Source organism: Erythrolamprus reginae, chromosome 1, assembly GCF_031021105.1.
Source record: "Erythrolamprus reginae isolate rEryReg1 chromosome 1, rEryReg1.hap1, whole genome shotgun sequence".
In the NCBI taxonomy this organism is placed as follows: domain Eukaryota; kingdom Metazoa; phylum Chordata; class Lepidosauria; order Squamata; family Dipsadidae; genus Erythrolamprus; species Erythrolamprus reginae.
Genome location: NC_091950.1, coordinates 145,119,803 through 145,139,773, shown reverse-complemented (window position 1 = coordinate 145,139,773; position 19,971 = coordinate 145,119,803). Strand labels below are relative to the sequence as shown.

Below are 19,971 nucleotides of genomic sequence, written 5' to 3'. Positions count from 1 at the left end.
AAGACATCTGCACGGGTGGGTGGCAGGTGCATTGCTCTTCCTGTCCTAGCTCAAGCGATTATGGGGGGAAGCAGGAAGCTTGCGGCTGATGCTACTGAGCAGAAATACCTGCGGAAATAGCCTGAACCTGCAGAAATAGCAGAGTGGAGCAAATGCAAAGAGGCATGCAATCTGCTTGCTCGTGTCCTATAGATTTCCACCATTTTGTGATCATCCTCTGAATATACAACTGGGAACAATAATCTTTTTCTGCCTGAGAAGCTGGGAACGTATTAAGGGAAAATACTTTCAGAGTTTACAGGTCATCTTTTATCCTTCACACACATAAGCCCGAGTCTCTCCCATCCTGAATGGAAAATTTGATAATTTTCCATTCAGCACTTCAATGTCTGACATTTTGAGCTGCATTTCTTCTATTCCACCTTCTAGGTCAGTGATGGTGAACCTATGGCACGGGTGCCCCAAGTGGCACGCGGAGCCTTATCTGCTGGCACGCTAGCCATTGCCCCTAGCTCAGCTCCAATGTGGATGTGTGTGCCAGCCAGGTGATTTTTGGCTCACAGAGGCTCTGGGAGGGCATTTTTGGCTTCCAGAGAGCTTCCAGGGGGAGGGGAGGACATTTTTATCACTACATGAAACATTATTCACATTTTGAGCTCCATATGTGTGAAACAGTGGTGGCAAACCTATGGTGCGGGTGCCACAGCTGGCACGTGGAGCCCTATCTGCTGGCACACGAGCCGTTGCCCTAGCTCAACTCCAATGTCCGTGTGTGTGCCAGCCAGGTGATTTTTGGCTCCCATAGAGGCTCTGGGAGGGCATTTTTGGCTTCCTGAGAGCTTCCAGGGGGAGGGGGAGGACGTTTTTACCCTCCCCCAGCTCCAGGGAAGCATTTGGAGCCTGGGGAGAGTGAAACATGAGGATACTGGGCCCACCAGAAGTTGGGAAAACAGGCCATATTCAGCCTCCAGAGGGCCTCCAGGAGCGGGGAAGCTGTTTTTGCCCTCTCCAGGCATTGAATTATGGGTGTGAGCGAGCACTCGCGCTTGTGTGATAGCACGCATGCATGCTTTTTCAGCACCCGAGGAAAAAAAGGTTCGCCATCACTGTTCTAGGTCATGTTTAATGTGTTGAGCAGCATAGAGCTGAGGAGGGAGCCCTGAAGTACTCTCACTTAGTACTTAACTCCCAGCGGATGCAGAATCGTCTGTGAACATAGGATGTTCAACAGGTTGGAAATCGACAGATTGAGATAATTGTCATGAAAAAGCCTCTCATTGTTTTACAAAGATCAAGGTATGCTCCGTCCACAACCCACAATAGCCCTGCAATCATTCTCTCATAAAAAGAGATGCAGTGGTAACTCTACCTAAGAACGCCTGTACTTACGAACATTTCTAGATCAGAACCGGGTGTTCAAGATTTTTTGCCTCTTCTCAAGAACCATTTTCCACTTATAAACCCGAGCCTCTGAAGCTGTAACCAGAAAAGGCAGGGAGAAGAGAGAAAAGAGGAAGGGAGAGAGAAACAAAAAGAAAGAAAGAAAAAAGAAAGAAAGGAAGGAAGGGAGAGAGAGAGAAAGAGAGGGGGAGGGAAGGAGGGAGAGAGAAAGACAGAAGGAGGAAGGGAGAGAAAAAGCACAAAAAAAGAGGAAGGAAGAGAGAAAGAAAGGAATGGAGAGAGTGAGAAAGAAAGAGGAAGGAAGGAAGAGAGAAAGAAAAAGAAGGAAGGAAGAGAGAGAAAGAGGGAGGAAGAGAGAGAAAAATTTGCTAATTTTTTTTGGCTAAATTTTTTTAGCCCCCCCTTCTCCCCCCAACCCCATCCCTCTTTCCCAATCTTAAAATCTGGTCACTTTATTTTACATTGATTCCTTTGGGGAAAATTTCTTCTTCTTACAAACCTTTCTACTTAAGAACCTGGTCAAGGAATGAATTAAGTTTGTAAGTAGAGGTACCACTGTACTGTAAAAACTAGCACAATTTATTCTTAACATGCTCATTCTGTTTCCTTGCAATAGTGGCATTTATTTTCTAAGTGCTTTCAAACTTGCTGCTTAACAACCTGTTCTAGTACTTTGCCCAGTGCAGGGATAAATTGACTCTAGATTTCCTAGAACTTGCTCCTTCTTCAGTTGGAATATTTGGGTGAAATTTGTTCTTCTGGCACCTCAATAATTCTTCCCTGTCCAGATCCTCATATATGTTACTCAGTTCCAGCAACACAGATCATCTAATATTGTTAGATAGGTGAGTCTTTATACTGACAAAACTTAGCAGAGGCTTGACTTTTTAAACAGGCAACTTCTATTCTGGCATTTTCAGCATCGCTCCAGCTCAATTTAAATAGAACAGCGAACAGACTTCTGAAAGCTCCTTTCATAGTGTGCCTGTCAGACAGCCAACCAATCACAATGCTTTAGCTTCCCGCTCGAAAGGCCTCTGGTGCTTATCCAATCAGACTTTAGCATCAGCCTTCCTGGACGGTCATAAGTCGAGGACTTTGCGTTTCTGGTGGGGTTGTAAGTCAAGGACTTTAAAAATATATTGATACTTTTCTTTCAAGATGCCTACAAGAACTAGCAATGTTTACTGAGATGATTTCTTATATCTTCTCTGTTCCTGGACAATTTTCAGAGCTCTATCCTGCTCTGAGGTTATTTCTGTTAGTCTTTGGGGGGGGAAATCCTCTTTGTCCTCATCCCTTTTAAATGTGACCTTCAGTCGACCTTCATTCTTTCATTCTCTTTTCCAAGGGAAAATGTATATATAAGTACCATCTCCCCTCTTGCACTGTGCAAGAACATTTGTAGCCATAATGTGAACTTCAGCACATCTGAAAGGTATCAGGTTGGGATAAATCTTCTCTCTTTCTCCTCCCCAATTAAGGCACGTCTGAATTTTGTTTATTTCATTTTGGAAGACTTCATGGAGGAAAATAGGATGTTCTTCTGCTCCCCCAATAGTTTTGGATAATTAAGCAATGGGTGGAAACTAAACAAGGAGCGAAGTAACTTAGAACTAAGGAGAAATTTCCTGACAGTTAGAACAGTTAATCAGGAGGTGGCATTGGTTTAATCTGTGTACAGTATACCGAAATTGTAAAGATGTTATATTGTAAATTAATTTGAAATTAATGGTAGCTTTTTTTCTGTACACGTGATTGGAGAAGAAAAATTTTAAAAAATCCCCCCCCCCCAAAAAAAGAACAGTTAATCAGTGGAACAGCTTGCCTCCAGAAGTTGTGAATGCTCCAACACTGGAAGTTTTTAAGATGTTGGATAACCATTTGTCTGAAGTGGATTAGGGTCTCCTGCCTGATGAAAGGACATTTGCTTTGCAGCACCTCACCTGCCCAAGCAGGGGGTTGGACTAGAAGACCTCCAAGGTCCCTTCCAACTCTGTTGTTATTATTATTATTAGTTTCATAATTTATTCAAGATAGACAAGCTAGGTAAAATCAGTCTGCATAGGGTGCTGAGCAAAAATATGCAGCAAAACCCCATTTCAGGGTGAGGAACACAAGCAGGAAGCCCTCCCTACTCTCTGAGCTTTGAAGAGTTTCATTTTTTCTCCACTCTTCAAGGCGCGATGCAGCTCGGCAGAATGAGAACTACATCACTTTGGATGATGGTAAGGGGACCAACGATCCAACGGGGCAGAAAAAGAGAATGAGTATGGAAGCGGTGCATAGCTTAGTCTGGCACAGGGATGTATTCATAGCATAGATCTTTAAAAATGAAACTATAATCTAAAACTACAATGTAATTGGAATCAGTTACTCCATTTGGGCCAGAAATGGTGGCGCGTTAAGGTTCAGGTTCGTTGTACTTTCCCAGAATAATCTGTTTCCAACTTAGTTCATTTGCTTACCAATAGAAGTCAAATAAATAAATAGCAAATCCCAGATGTCTTTGGTTAACGAAAGCCACGGTGTGGAACATAGAAGAGTGGCTTTTTGCCCAAGTTAGTTTTTAAAATCTTTCATGGGTGGGGTGGCGAGAGGAAATGCTTGTTCTTCTTTAGCACGATGAAAAAAGAAAAGCCATAAACACCACATTTTCTACATTCCTGCTTTTGAAACATACAGAAGCCATCTACGTTCCATCGCTTTTCCTTTTCCTTTGGTTAACCCAGAGGTTGTTGCTTTGGAAGGGCTCCTGTCCTACTGCTTAAAGAAGTCAATTGCAGATCATTTGTAAACCACTGAAAATAGATGTTTTGTTCTTCAGAGTTAAAGATGATTTTGTTTCTGCACCAACTAACTATGACCGTATGTACTAAGAAGATGGGTTAAATTTTCTTGTTACATGGCTCTTTGTGAATTATGTTGTGTAGCTAGAAGGTTTTTCTGGGTAACCCATGACTACTTACTAAAAAAACTAAGATAACTGGTTTTTTACAACCATGATTTTCACCCTACTCTTTGCTTTGTCCACTATCTATAACAAGCAGGAAGAGGGAGATTATGATCCCGCTATATAGAATGCTGGTGAGACCACATTTGGAATACTGTGTTCAGTTCTGGAGACCTCACCTACAAAAAGATATTGACAAAATTGAATGGGTCCAAAGACGGGCTACAAGAATGGTGGAAAGTCATAAGCATAAAACGTATCAGGAAAGACTTAATGAATCAATCTGTATAGTCTGGAGGACAGAAGGAAAAGGGGGGACATGATCGAAACATTTAAATATATTAAAGGGTTAAATAAGGTCCAGGAGGGAAGTGTTTTTAATAGGAAAGTGAACACAAGAACAAGGGGACACAATCTGAAGTTAGTTGGGGGAAAGATCAAAAGCAACATGAGAAAATACTATTATTTTACTGAAAGAGTAGTAGATCCTTGGAACAAACTTCCAGCAGACATGGTAGATAAATCCACAGTAACTGAATTTAAACTGCCTGGGATAAACATATATCCATTCTAAGATAAAATACAGAAAATAGTATAAGGGCAGACTAGATGGACCATGAGGTCTTTTTCTGCCGTCAGACTTCTATGTTTCTATATTTCTATGTAGAAATGCACAGGACTAGGTAATTTTGGAGTGCGTGTGTTTTGTGATTTTCAACTCCAATCAATGTAACTACCATGTGAAGTTGAAGTTCATCTAGAAGTCAAGAGGTGCCATTTGCTTTTTGCTGTAATAGTTCCTTCTGTTGACTTACTAGGTTTTATAAAAGTGAGAAAGGAGCAATTTAACTATGCGGGAAACTGATTACAAATACGAGTTGTCTTCTCTGCTCCTTGAATTTCAAGACATTTCTTTCAAATAGGAGTTTTAAGATTGCCTTCTAAAAGATCAGCTGGTATAGGTAGTCCTTATGGTGTGAAGTGAGAAATTTGTTAAGTGATCTTTATCCCACTTATAACTTTTAAGTGAATCACTTCCGTTGTTAAACTAGTAACACAGTTGTTAAGTGAATCTGGCTTCCCATTGACTTTGTTGTCAGCAGGTCAGAAAAGAGGATCGCATGATCCCAGGATACTGTCACCATCCTAAATATGAACCACTTGTTAGGTGCCCAAATGTAGAGCATCTGACCATGGGGATGCCACCCCAGTCAGGTAAAACGTGGTCTTTCATACGTCACCTTTTTTCAGGGCCATTGTAACTTCAACAGTCATTAAATGAACTGTTGTAGATCAAAGGGGCGGAGAGGGGCATCATAAAAGTCCAATTAATAAATAATAAATAATAAATACTTTCTGTACTGGCAGTCATGCTCTATGCCACACAACAACTTTACTAGAAGAGCCCTCCACTCCTCCACTCGCAACAGAATACCCTACACAACTAGAGTTACAATCCTAGGTTTAGAAAGCTTGGAGCTTCGCCGCCTTAAACACGACCTAAGCATAGCCCATAAAATCATCTGCTACAACGTTCTTCCTGTCAATGACTACTTCAGCTTCAACCACAACAACACACCAGCACACAACAGATACAGACTTAAAGTAAACTGCTCTAAGCTCGAATGCAGGAAATACGACTTTAGTAACCAAGTAGTTGATGCATGGAACTCACTACCTGACTCTGTAGTATCATCACCTAATCCCCAAAACTTTACCCTTAGACTATCCACTGTTAACTTCTCCCGATTCCTAAGAGGTCAGTAAGGGGCGTGCATAAGTGCACCAGAGTGCCTTCTGTCCCCTGTCCTAATGTTTTTCTTTTACTAGTACCATGTATATAAATATTGTTATATCTTTGTATACCACCAATACATACTTGACAAAACAAATAGATAAAATAAAATGAATAAATAAACACTCTCTGCCCAGATAATAATTATTCTAAATACTCAGGGGTGGGCAGCAGGCAGGACGGGGTGGAACACAGTCCCACCAGCGGAAATGAAGCTGTGTGCCCAGCTCCAGCTGACCATCCCCCTCCTCCTCCTTGGAAAGTGGCAGGGAGACCAGCACCGGCAGGAGTTGCAGGGGGGCATTTCCTCCCCCCTCTTTTCTCAACAGCTGATTGGCACCCATTCGCCTAGCTACCCAGCCTGAGGAAGGGGGTGACCCAGGAAGGAAAGCACGGGAAACACGAAGCAAATTGTCACCCTAGAGAGCGACACTGGTGAGGTTGTAAGTTGAGGACTTAACAGTTCACTTGCACGATGATGATCGTTCAAGCCACTCCCACCTGGTCACATGGCCATCAAGCCACTCCTACCCAGTCACATGACCATTAAGCCACACCCATAAAATAAGCCACACCCACAGTGTGGCAGTAAAAGTTTTGCCTGCCCATTACTTCATTGTTAGGGTGAAGAGTGATATTAAAGACTGACTTTTAATACTATACATGCAGTAGTAGGGTTGTTACTGGTGTGGTAACGGACTGTGCACCAGGAGCGACCACCTGATTGTGCAATTTGTATGTGACCACTCCGGTGGCAGTCTTTTTTTCATTTTTTTGTTGTTCTGCTCATGCGCATGCACAGAAGCTAAATCTCGCAAGGGGATGCTGCAGACGCGAGATTCCAGCTATTTTTTGTTTCTGCGCATGCGCGGAGGCAAAAAAAATCACCAAAATCTCACATGCATGTGTCCCCTCATAAGATTTCAGCGGATTTTTGCTTCCTGTGCATGCACAGGAGCAAAAACATGCTGGGGACCCACGCACACACAAGACAATGGCAGTAACGGCTGTAATGGCAATCTGCCCCTGTATACATGCAAATATCCCTCAAATATTTTAATTGCTTAAGTGTGTTAAGGTAGAACAGTGATGGTGAACCTTTTTTTCCTCAAGTGCCGAAAAAGTGAGGGGAATGGGCTGTCGCGTATGTGCGAGTGCCCACACCCATAATTTAATGCCCTGGGAGGTGAAATCAGCTTCCCTCTGAGGCCCTCTGGAGGCTGGAAAGGGCCTGTTTCCCAACTTCTGGTGGGCCCAGTAAGCTCATGTTTCACCCTCCCCAGGCTGCAAAGGCTTCCCTGGAGCCGGGGGAGGGGTCCCCCTGGAGGCTCTCTGGGAGCCAAAAATGTACTCCCAGAGCTTCTGTGTGAGCCAAAAAGCAGTTGACCGGCACACACATGCATGTTGGAGCTGAGCTAGGGCAACGGCTCATGTGCCAGCAGATATGGCTCCGTGTGCCCCTGGGGGCACCCATGCCATAGGTTCACCATCACTGAGGTAGACGTTTTGCAACCTGAATTTTTGTGCAAATTGGAAAATTACTAAAACAGCTACACAAGGTGTAGGATTTCCCAACCCCCCTTTTTACCTTTCCTCTCATTATCTTCCTTTCATCAATGAACTGCCATCATCACCATAGAATTATTGGGAAAATTTCTTAAGGATGTTGGGAAATATGGCCACAAAAACATGCCGACATTCCTGGGGACTAATTAAGATCAGATCTTTGTTGCTAAGTTTGAATATCCAGCATTTTCCCAAGGCCAAAAAATTAATTATGAGTGGGAGATTTAAGTCTGTCTTCTTATGATAGATAGATAGATAGATAGATAGATAGATAGATAGATAGGGAGAGAGAGAGAGAGAGAGAGAGGAGAGAGAGAGAGAGAGAGAGAAAGATGATAGAAAGATAGATAGGTAGGTAGGTAGGTAGATAGATAGAGAGAGAGAGAGAGAAAGATGATAGAAAGATAGGTAGGTAGGTAGGTAGGTAGGTAGATAGATAGATAGATAGATAGATAGATAGAAAGATAGATAGATAGATAGATAGATAGATAGATAGATAGATAGATAGATAGATAGATAGATAGATAGATAGATAAATGTTGCTTCCATAATCAGTTCTTGAAACAATACTGTTTAAAGGACAGAAGCACTTTTGCTGAACCAAGACTACTGAGATACTAAATACATAGCAACACACTGGATTCTAATAACTAGAAAATCAAGAGGTCAGCTTACTTTCCCAACTTCCATCATCAATCAAAGTATTAGATTGCCCTAAGGCCCAGCAGCCAAGGTGATAAGCCTTTATAAGAACTAGATTCTAGCATATTTGGAAAGCATCTGGATGGGTTAAAAGGAGCAAGAGAGGGATTAATTGTACCCATCCATCATTATACTACTGCAACCCAAACTAGATGCAAAGGAAACTGGACCTGCAAACTGATTTCTGCTGCAGAGAGACTGCCCAAGGCAGAGACAAGGTCTCTGGACAAGTACAATGGCTTTAGTGTCATAGGTGAAGGCTCACCTATCCAAAGTATCCTTGTTTTTTGAACTGATTACATTACTTTATACTAATCTACATAAAATATCCCAAAGTTATTTCGGTAATTTAGGTTTCCCCATTTACTACAGTTGCTGGGCCATTGGCTAAAAACATTAAATTAATATAAGTTTCAAAGGAAAAAAAGAGTGAGCATGGGTGGGGTAGTAAAATGAATGTATCATCTAACGGATTAAGAATGGTCTTGGTCTTATGTCAGAACTAAAGGTGGAGAGAGAATTGAGTTAAAGAGCAAACTTGAATTGCTAATACAGAGACTGAGCTGCAATAGAATAGAATAGAATAGAATAGAATAGAATAGAATAGAATAGAATTTTATTGGCCACGTGTGATTGGACACACAAGGAATTTGTCTTGGTGCATATGCTCTCAATGTACATACAAGAAAAAGATACATTTGTCAAGAATCATGTGGTGCAACACTTAATGATTGTCATAGGGGTCAAATAAGCAATGAAGAAACAATATTAATAAAAATCTTAGGATACAAGCAACAAGTTACAGTCATACAGTCCTAAGTGGGAGGAAAAGGATGATAGGAATGATGAGAAAAACTAGTAGAAATAGAAATGCAGACTTAGTAAAAAGTCTGACAGTGTTGAGGGAATTATTTGTTTAGCAGAGTGATGGCGTTCGGGGAAAAACTGTTCTTGTGTCTAGTTGTCTTGATGTGCAATGCTCTGTAGCGACGTTTTGAGGGTAGGAGTTGAAACAGTTTGTGTCCAGGATGCGAGGGGTCAGTAAATATTTTCCTCGCCCTCTTTTTGACTGGTGCAGTATACAGGTCCTCAATGGAAGGCAGGTTGGCAGCAATTGTTTTTTCTGCAGTTCTGATTATCCTCTGAAGTCTGTGTCTTTCTTGTTGGGTTGCAGAACTGAACCAGACAGTTATAGAGGTGCAGATGACAGATTCAATGATTCCTCTGTAGAACTGTATCAGCAATTTGCCCTGATGGTCCACAGTGGACCATCTGTATGTATGGTCCTAATTAGAGAGCTAGTTTGGTGTAGTGATTAAGGCATCAGGCTAGAAACTGGAAGATTGGGAGTTCTAGTCCCACTTTAGGCATAAAGCCGGCTGGCTGGCCTTGGGCCAGCCATTCGCCCTCAGACTTAGAAAGCAGGCAACGCAAAAGTCACCTTTGCCAAGGTGGGTTAATTTTGTGTCAAAGGCTGAGGAACTTAGAACATTTGGAATTGGTCTCTTTCATTTTATCTTCAGTCAATGTTTTGTTCCAGTGGGATCATGCCCAAATACAATTCAGAGAAGTTGAAGACTGAGGAAGACCCACTCACTTGTTATCCACATAGGTGAAGAACCTGTGGGCTTCCAGCTATTGTTGATAAATGCCAATAGGCCAGACAGCCTAATCTGTGATGAACGACTGTTGTATTTTTTGAAGGCTCATAAATTCTATTGTACAACATTATAGCTGATATACAGTGTATACCAGTGTTCGCAAACCTTTTTGGCACCGAATGACAAAATGTGTGTGTGTGTGAAATGTGTGCGCACACACACTTGTGTGCATACCGGAAACATACATGCACTGGAAATATGATCTTCCAGTTTCCTGCGGATATATGCACACTGTCTACCTGGCCATCCAGTTTCAGGCATGTATACATGCACAAAAACTGGCTGGCATGCATATATGTACTGGAAACTGGAAGAACATTTTGGGTGCCCAGTGAAATGGCTCTATGTGCCACTTCTGGCATGTGTGCCCTAGGTTCACCATTACAGGTATATACTGTAGCAGCCAAACTTACATGAATAATCTGAGAAGCTGTAACACAGCAAATTGTTCAAATTATATTGTGATTTGATAAAAGTATGTTGAGCAGCGGCTTGTTGGATCATGGTTTATTGATTCCTTAGGTTTGTCAGGTTTGTGCCCTTTTGAAATTTTGAGTGTGAGAAACGAGTGCTGCATACAATCGAAGCATCAAACTAGTGAGGCTAAAAGGATTACAAAAGGAGAAGGGACTACTTACAGTATTTACGAAGGGATTAAAATCCAGCCTGCTTTCCAATGCAGGAATCAAATTACTAGCATCTCTTATGGCTTAGCCAGCATTTCTCAATCTTAGCAATGCTAAGATGTCTGGACCTCAACATGTCTTAACGTTGCCAGGGTTGAGAAACACTTCCAGGTGTGATATATCCTTGGATGGACCAAGGGGGAGTTCACTCCTTCTGTGGTTGTTTGGTTCCTTTTATCATTGCTCTAAGTAGTTTTTATAAGTCTTTCTTAACATTTCACTAAACTCTGCCCTCCTGCAAAAGATCAACCATTTGCTTTTGGAAAGCATTGAGCATGACTTCACTTCAGGGGTGGGAGGCAATTGTGGACATCAACAAACTTCCTTTATTCCTCTTGCTGCTTATTTCAATTCAGATTAATTCCAAGATAGCATCTTTGGTTTTCTGTGCATACATGGGCATTTTAAACTAAAATGCAAGTCGGTCTCAGTTTTTGTTCTTTTTGAATAAATTCTATCCTATAATTGCTAAAATCCAGTCCACAGATACCACTGCCCCTCAATTACATCTAGTAAATACATTTGCCTTCCTTTAATATGAATTAAACATTTTATTTTCAATACTCTGTGCATTGACACTCCCCAATCTATTCCCCAAAGCACCTGAAGGCAAGGACAAGTAGCAATGGATGGAAACTAATCAAGGAGAGAACCAACGTAGGATTAAGGAGAAATGTCTTGACGGAACAATTCATCAGTGGAATGAGTTGCATCCAGAAGTTGTGGGTGCTCCAACACTCGAGATTCTTAAAAACAGATTGGACAACCATTTGTCTGAAATGATACAGAAGTGGTTCTCAACCAGGGGTCAGGACTCTTTTGAGAGTTGAACGACTGTTTCACAGGGGTCGCCTAAGACCATGAGAAAAGACAAATTTCCCATGGTGTTAGGAACTAAAGCTTCTATTCTGGCGCCTTGGAACATATTTTTACAATCCGACCAATTAGGCGTTTACAGTGGGGGTGTCCCTCTGACCTTCCTGCCAATCAGCTTAAAGCTCTTGTGGGGGAATTGCTGCTAAACCTATGGTTGGGGGTCACCACAACATGAGGAACTGTATTAAGGGGTCACAGCATTAGAAAGGTCGAGAAGCACTGTGGTACAGGGTTTCCTGCCTGAGTAAGAGAGTGGACCAGAATATCTCCAAGGTCCCTTCTAACTCTATTATTTTGGTTCATTAGTATATAGACAATGAATGCTGTGCATTTTATAAATCAATTTCTAATTTTCACTAGTGGGTTAATACAGTGTTTTTCAACCAGTGTGCCGTGGCACACTAGTGTGCCGTGAGACATGGTCAGGTGTGCCGCGAAGCTCAGAGAAAGCAAACAAGAGAGAGAGAGAGAAAGAAAGAGAGAGAAAGCAAACAAGAGAGAAAGCAAGCAAGAGAGAGAAAGAAAGAGAGAGAGAAAGAGAACAAGAGAGAAAGAAAGCAAGCAAGAGAGAGAGCAAGAGAAAGAAAGAAAGCAAGAGAGAGAGAGAGAGAGAGGGAGGGAAGGTGGGAGAGAGAAAGACATAGAGCGCGGGAGGGAAGGAGAAAGAGAGCAAAAAAGAGGAAAGAAGGGAGAAAGAAAGAGGGATGGAGAGAGACAAAAAAAGAGGAAGGGAGAGAAAGAGGGAGAGAGAAATAGAGCGAAAGGGAGGAAGAGAGAGAATTTTTTTGTCCAATATTTTTTAGTCGAACCCCCCCCCCCCTCTCAATGTGCCCCATGGTTTTGTAAATGTAAAAAATGTGCCGCGGCTCAAAAAAGGTTGAAAATCACTGGGTTAATAGGCCCTTAAAGGTACTCTCTCAGTTAATCTTATTCTTGGTTTCCTCCATCTTCCAGACTAAGTTTTGACATTCTTTGCTCAAACACACTTTCCCCAGTATTTCTGCCAACAATTTATTGTCTGCATTACATAAACCATATTCTCAGAAATCACGTTTTTCTGTTACCATTTACATTTTTGCTAATTCAGATAGCAGTGTATTTTCACTTTCTACTTGTATGAATAAGGGAGGAAGCATGACACAACAGCAGTGCTCACAATTTTTTCACTTTTCTTCCATCACTTCGAAGTCCAAGATAAGTGAACTATTCTTGATGGCATCAAGAGAGATTGCCTGAATGGCTATGATAAGCCAGTGGCTTTGTCACTTCTATCAACTACACATCTGAAAGAAATAGTAGTTCATCACTATCTAAACCAGTGATTTTCAACCTTTTTTGAGCCGCGGCACATTTTTTACATTTACAAAATCCTGGGCCACACCACCAACCAAAATGATACCCTAAGACACTCCTCTCTTTTTCCATCCCTGTCTCCTCCCCACCCTTGTGTGTGTATGTGTGTGTGTGTATACACACTCTTGAACCATTTCCAAAAACAGGTGAGGGCTGGGGGGTTTTCTCTCTCTTGTTCTTTGGGTGCTTTTTATCATATGCTTTAAAGTAACTTCTCTCTCTCTTTTGTTTCTCTCTCTTTCCTCTCATTCTCTGTCTCAGTCATTTTCTCATTTCTCTTTTTTTTTTTTTTCCTCCCCTTTTGGCTCATTTCTCTCTTTCCCTTCCTCTCCTTATCTCTCTCTCTCTCTCTTTCTTTCTCTTTTCTCTCTCTCTCTTTCTTTCTCTTTTCTCTCTCTCTTTCTTTCTCTTTTCTCTCTCTCTCTTTCTTTCTCTCTCTCTCTCACTCTCTTTCTCTCTCACACTCTCTCTCTCAGCAAAAAGTTGCGAGACCGGAACCCGAGCTTCCTTCTTCGCGGCACACCTGACCATGTCTCATGGCACACTGGTTGAAAAACACTGATCTAAACCACCAGATCTGATATGTATAATTGTGTATCCCTTTTAGCAGGGAGCCACAATTTATTACAATTGTACAATTGGCCCTAGGGGTAGCAGTTGGTATCCTTTCTTCTTCACATCTCCACTTTTTCATCTTAAACATTTGCCGCCTTCCTACAATCCCAAAGCTTTTTTTTTTTTTTAAAGAAAACCTGAAAATTATTTTTAAGGATGGAATTTTTTTTTCAGATGGTCCTTTCTGGCAATCTCTCTTACCCATTGGGCTTTGTTGCTTATCTCTCTTCCTTGTTGAGCATTGCTAGGAGTGTATCCACACTTAAGTGGGTTTCCTATTTGGCTCAAGAAACCTCCATTATTTCAATCAGCTGATAAAAGCTCTTGCTCTGATCTCTTTTTTCCCCACTCTCAAGTAAGGCTAGGGAGTCTGCGTTTGCATCATACATTTACTTTGTGGTTTTCAGGTAGAACATAAATATGCCAGATATTGCAGATAAGGAAGGACTGCACAATCAACGCCATCCAATAGCTCTTCCATTCTTTGCATGATGGATTTGTTAATGATTTCCCACACTTCAACTTTATTGCAAACCCCTTGCTAACCATGTTATTTACTCGCTCATTAAGCTCACATTGTGTACATTTCTATTTTTCTTCTCCTAGCGCAGTGTTTCCCAACCTTGGGCACTTGAAGATATTTGGACTTCAACTCCCAGAATTCCCCAGCCAGCATTCGCTGGCTGGGGAATTCTGCGAGTTGAAGTCCAAATATCTTCAAGTGCCCAAGGTTGGGAAACACTGTCCTAGCTCATCTTCCTCCAGAACCAATTATTCTAGCACCCACAATAAACAGTGCTTCTCTCTACCCCATCTCCCTACGAAGCAGTTTTTTGGGGGGCAGCCAGGGGTGGGCTGCTGCCGGGACGGGGGGAATGCAGTAGGGTAGCAAAAATGGAGCTCCACCCCAGAGTACTCAATTTGCATGGAAAGATATTGAAAGAAAATTCAGGGCGTCCTGCATAAGCCACACCCACAGTGTGGTAGTAAAAAATTTGGTAGCCCTTCACTGGGGACAGGGGTTGGTCAGATGGGTATATTTCAAAATAAAATTCAAGGCCACAATTACTCAACATTTTAGTTATTTATTTTTTTTAAACTACCAAATAATTCTCCTTAGAAATAAAAGCCATGCAGGGGTCCACATGATTGTGACCTTCCTATTTAAAAGGCAGATTCTTTAAAAGAAAAAAAAGGCTGACAGAAGCATTGGCAGAGATGAAGCCCAACATGGACAATTCCAGGTTTATTGAACACTACTCCAATTATCCTGCGTCCACACCACCACCATTAACCATATTTGCAGTAGCCCATGAAAATGTTAACAGCTTAATACATTAAATCAGTTTAAACGCCTTCCAGATTATCGGTCCTGGTTATGTAACAGGAAACCAGGTTGTTCAAGTTTATAACAGGACTGCAGACTGTCCTCGACTTGCAATTCATTTAGTGACCATTCAAAGTGACAACGGCAGTGGAAAAAAAGTGACTTAGGACCGTCCTTCACACAAGAGTTATATAGCATCCCCATGGTCATGTGAACAAATTTTAGGCACTTGGCAACTGGTTCATATTTATAATATGGTTCATGTGATCACTTTTCACAACACTCTGATCAGAAAAATTAATAGGGAAGCCACTTAACAACCATGTTACTAACTTAACAAGTGCAGTGATTCAATGTGGCAAGAAAGATCCTAAACTGGGGCAAAATTCACTTAACAAATAATTATCACTTAGCAATAGAAATTTTGGGCATGATTATGGTTTGCAGTCGAGGACTTCCTGCATTTGCAAAAAGCATCTTCCCCTTGTTTGAAGACATTCAAGTACTGAGAATCAGAACCAGCAATGCGGTGCCCTTTTTAGTGTCTCATGTGGATGCTACAACAGGCTCTTTCAACCCACTGCCCATAGGCTGCGTGCATCCTTCCACAGCTAGTAATGTGCCCCACAAGAAGTCCAAAATAAAGGAAGTTTGTTATTTATGTACATTAACTATATTATATATTTCATACATGGCTCTTCACTCGTTGCAGCCCAGGCAAGCCAAAAAGTTGGACACGCTTCTGCTACAACATAGTTCCTATCTTCTGAAACAAAGACAAATTCCTTCTGTGTCCAATCACATTTGGCCAGTAAAGTATTCTATTCTATTCTATTCTATTCCTATTCTATTCTATTCTGGTTGAGATTTCTGCTGATTTCTCATTTTGTCCAGGTAGAAAAATCCATTCACTTTGAGCACAAAATGCTGAGACTGTCAGCATTTATTTTTAAACACACTGTTAGCAGACATTTAGTCACAAGGGAGCTGGAAGAAATAAAGTATTTGGGCAATATTAGCAGAGTTTGCAAGAGCAAACCAGTAGCTGAAGACTGCCAGATGTGAGACTTCAGAGGTTCCCACTTCCTAGTTCTTTCAATTACACAATCTGTAATAAATTATCTAAAAATAGCAGAAAGGTGTGTAAAAAATAATATGCGTGTGCATTCCTGTCTAAAACCATTAAGGTTTCTCTGGGTACATAATCTCCTTTTTTTTTTTTTAAGTGCAGAGTATATTTAGCCCTGAGTATTATGTGGATGGGTCTTTATCTTCAGAAATAACCACAAAAGTAGAACTTGTGCAAGGACAAAATCTCAAATCATTCTCTCTCTCTCTCTCTCATGCTACTGGAAGCATGCATCTTATGAGTTAAGGGACTCCAGCAATGCTGCAAAGTGCCTAATGTCAGAACTACCCTACTACCTAACACAGACCGCACAAGAGCCGAAACTCTGTACTATTTATAAAATTCAACTCCTCGTAGGGCAGTAGCTAACTGGTTAACAGGTAAAAGTTTGAATAGCTCCTGAGCAAGATACAATCCGGTCCATCTTTGTCCATGCTTTCCCTTGACAAGTTGTAGCGGAGGCCGATTATTGTGCAACTTAAATTTTTTTAGGATAGGATTCCAAGATTCCATAGCTTCGGGGATTGAATACAGCAAGTGGTCCTTTCACACACAAGGGCTGGGCAGATCTTGAGATTTGTGCTAGTCCTTTTTGTCCCTACCCCGTAGGGTGGTGGTGGTGGTGGGAGGCTTATAGGCTCAGTAGGTGGCATGGAGGAAATGTTCCCAAGGCAGCTGCGTATCGTCTCTTCTGGGTTTACGGGACAGCCCGTTTCCCCTTGGTGGGATCTCCTGTCATATCCTGCCATTTCTTGGGATTTTCCCCCTTTCCCTCTACCCAACTGCCGTGCCATCTCACGCTTCCCAAGGAGAGGCACTGCTGCTCTTCACAAATAATGGCTGACTTGGGTTTCATGGCATGAGTAGGATCTTTAGGGTGACAGAGCGAAGCCCAGGGATGCTCCTGTTGAAGATTTAAGGAGGCTGCGTGGAAGTGTCCAAAGAAGCCAAAGATCGCGTGACTAATCCATTCTCTCTTCTTTTTTTACAGAATATTCTCTTCTTACATCCTGGGAGAACCCAGGCCGAGAGTCCAGAGAGTGGCAGGAGAAACAACGGGGAAATCATCGTGAACATCCTTCTCTGCCTCTTGTTCCTGCTGCTGCTGCTGCTGTTTTTGGCATGGCACTATTTGAACCGCGTAACCGAAGGGAGGTACCACCCGAGGCACCTGATGAGGAGCCTGGTGGCTTGGTGCCAACTGTTTGCGAGGGAGGTACTTTCTGAGTACCAAGCGGAGGACTTGCAGCAACAAAGCGACGGAGAGCCTGAGGAAGAGCCACAAGTGCATGTGGAGGATGGAGAAGAAGAAGAAGAGGAGGAGGAGGAAGAAGAAGAAGAAGAGGAGGAGGAGGAGGAGGAGGAGAAGCAGCAGCCGTTCTTCCAGTTGGAAGAAGAGAAGCTGACTAAAGAAGCCGAACAAGAGGTCTTGGAAGAAGATGAAGCGTCTAAGGCCGCCCAGGGCAGTGACGAGTTCGCATTGAGTCATCTTCATTCCTTCTCTGGAACAGCATCCTGGGAAGACGGCGGCAAATCCCCGAACGTCACTGCTCTCTAGAAATCCCAGGGAGGAGGGTAGGATGGACTTGTCACAAACAAGCTTCTCGGTACCAGATCCACGTATGGGAAACCCAAGACTGCTGTCACTTTGGCTTTTGTACACTGCTTCTGTTGGGGAGCAGCGCCGTTTGCATGGTTGTGTTTGCTTCTTCTCATCTGCTTCCAAAAAGCTTGTTGTCAAACAAACAACACCGCCCCCCGCCCCCCAAAAAAGGCATATTCCTTGTAATAATAAAACAGAAAAGTGGTGGCTGTATCTCAGTGGCTGATTTTGTAATTGGGCTGGCAAAAAAAAATTAATTAAACAAAAATACCCTAGCTCTCTTTGCTTGGTCTTTCTCAGTGTTTCCCAACCTTGGCAACTTGAAGATATTTGGACTTCAACTCCCAGAATTCCCCAGCCAGCAAATGCTGGCTGGGGAATTCTGGGAGTTGAAGTCCAGATATCTTCAAGTTGCCAAGGTTGGGAAACGCTGGTCTTTCTCACTGCAGGAATTCCTACAACCAGCACATTATTTTTTCTCTATGTAGCACAGGGCTCACTTTTGGAATATGAGCCAGGCACGACACCGTGCATTTGCGAAGATTCGTTTGTGGCTGAGGATGCCAGGGTTTCAGAGGAGATCAACAGCAGTCCTGGGTGAGCACTTCCCTCGCAGCAACCACCGCCACTGAGAGAGAAGGGGTCATTTTTGGCAAATGGGTGCATGGTGGACAGGTGAAGAAGCTTCGCCCAGAAGCAGCAGTCTGATCCTTCCTTCCACCTTTTCAGAGTGGCACTGTCTCCTCTTGCAGGTCCTGAGCTTTTCAACTAGAGCTGTCACGATGGAAGCCAGAGCATGTGCTTTTCCTCTGGCTATCCTCTCTGCAAAATTTCAAGTTGTGTTCAGACAAATGTTCCTAGGGGGATAGTAAGGCAGAATCCTGCAGCTCATGGCTCCTTTAGTGCATCCCAAATTATTATCTCCGGGATCCGTTGTAGACTGACCTAAAAGCACCATGGCCGAGTTAGTCCTGGCATCAAGGAAGCACCAACATCAGGCATCTCTTTTTTTCATTTGGGAGCGAAGGTGTGCTCACTGTGAAATGAGGAGAAATGAGACTTCCGGTGGGGCTTGAAGTCCCATAGACACAATCGAGTCCACCCGCTGCCCCGCTCCAGGGCTCCACCTGAGGATGCCTATCCATAGACGGTCTGGCTGACGCGGTTATCGTGCCCGTCCTCGGCTTTTCTTCTTTTTGGTGCCTGAAGGTGTTTTGATGGGCAGCGGAGCCGTGACTTCTAGTGCAGGACCAAGAGGAGTTGCCGACAGCTCCATAAACTCTACCGTTGTGCTTGGCTTGAAGGGCTCAAAAGGCGAGAACTTCAACGGGCTGCAAAAAGAAGCACAGGTTAAAAAGTTAAGTCATTTATAGAAACAGAAGATTGACGGCAGAAAAAGACCTCATGGTCCATCTAGTCTGCCCTTATACTATTTCCTGTATTTTATCTTAGGATGGATGTATGTTTATCCCAGGCAAGTTTAAATTCAGTTACTGTGGATTTAACCAACCATGTCTGCTGGAAGTTTGTTCCAAGGATCTACTACTCTTTCAGTAAAATAATATTTTCTCATGTTGCTTCTGATCTTTCCCCCAACTAACCTCAGATTGTGCCTCCTTGTTCTTGTGTTCACATTCCTATTAAAAACACTTCCCTCCTTTATAAAGGCTTGCTTGTGGCTCTGATACAGAGGCCTTCAAACTTGTCAACTTTAAGACTTGGGGACTTCAATTCCACAAGTCTTAAAAGTTCCCACATTTGGGGAGCCTTGCTCTAGTACAGTGATGGCAAACCTTATTTCCCTCGGGTGCCGGAAGAGCGTAAGCATACGCTATCGCGCATGTGTGAGTGCCCACACCCATAATTCAATGCCTGGGAAGGGCGAAAGTAGCTTCCCCTGCCCGCCTGGAGGCTGGAAATGGCCTGTTTCCCAACTTCTGGCGGGCCCAGTAGACTCGTATTTCACCCTCCCCAAGCTCCAAAGGCTTTCCTGGAGCCAGGGGAGGGTAAAAACGTCCTTCCCCATCCTCCCAGAGACTCTCTGGAAGCCAAAAACACCCTCCCAGAACCTTTGTGTTAGCCAAAAATCAGATGGCTGGCACACGCATGCACATTGGAGCTGAGCTAGGGCAACGGCTCATGTGCCAGCAGATATGGCTCCATGCGCCACCTGTGGCACCCGTGCCATAGGTTCACCATCACCCTCCGCGGAGAGGGGCGGCATACAAATCTAATAAATAAATAAATAAATAAATAAATAAATAAATAAATAAATAAATAAATAAATAAATAAATAAATAAATA

At 42.7% G+C, this 19,971-nt stretch overlaps 2 protein-coding genes across 2 annotated transcripts in view; one reads left to right on the top strand and one right to left on the bottom strand.

Moving 5' to 3' along the window:
• The first annotated feature begins 3,536 nt into the window (after nt 1–3,536).
• On the top strand, nt 3,537–17,931 carry PTPRCAP (protein tyrosine phosphatase receptor type C associated protein). Its single transcript, XM_070728231.1, has 2 exons — nt 3,537–3,629; nt 17,056–17,931. The coding sequence occupies exons 1-2, from the start codon at nt 3,588–3,590 to the stop codon at nt 17,620–17,622; spliced, it is 609 nt and encodes a 202-aa protein (XP_070584332.1). The 5' UTR covers nt 3,537–3,587; the 3' UTR covers nt 17,623–17,931.
• Nucleotides 14,680–19,971, bottom strand: part of RPS6KB2 (ribosomal protein S6 kinase B2) — a 26,886-nt gene continuing 21,594 nt past the window's right edge. The window contains exon 15 of the mRNA XM_070728012.1: nt 14,680–18,998. Coding sequence (XP_070584113.1) covers nt 18,833–18,998 — 166 coding nt within the window. The 3' untranslated portion in view covers nt 14,680–18,832. The remainder of the gene's footprint in view (nt 18,999–19,971) is intronic.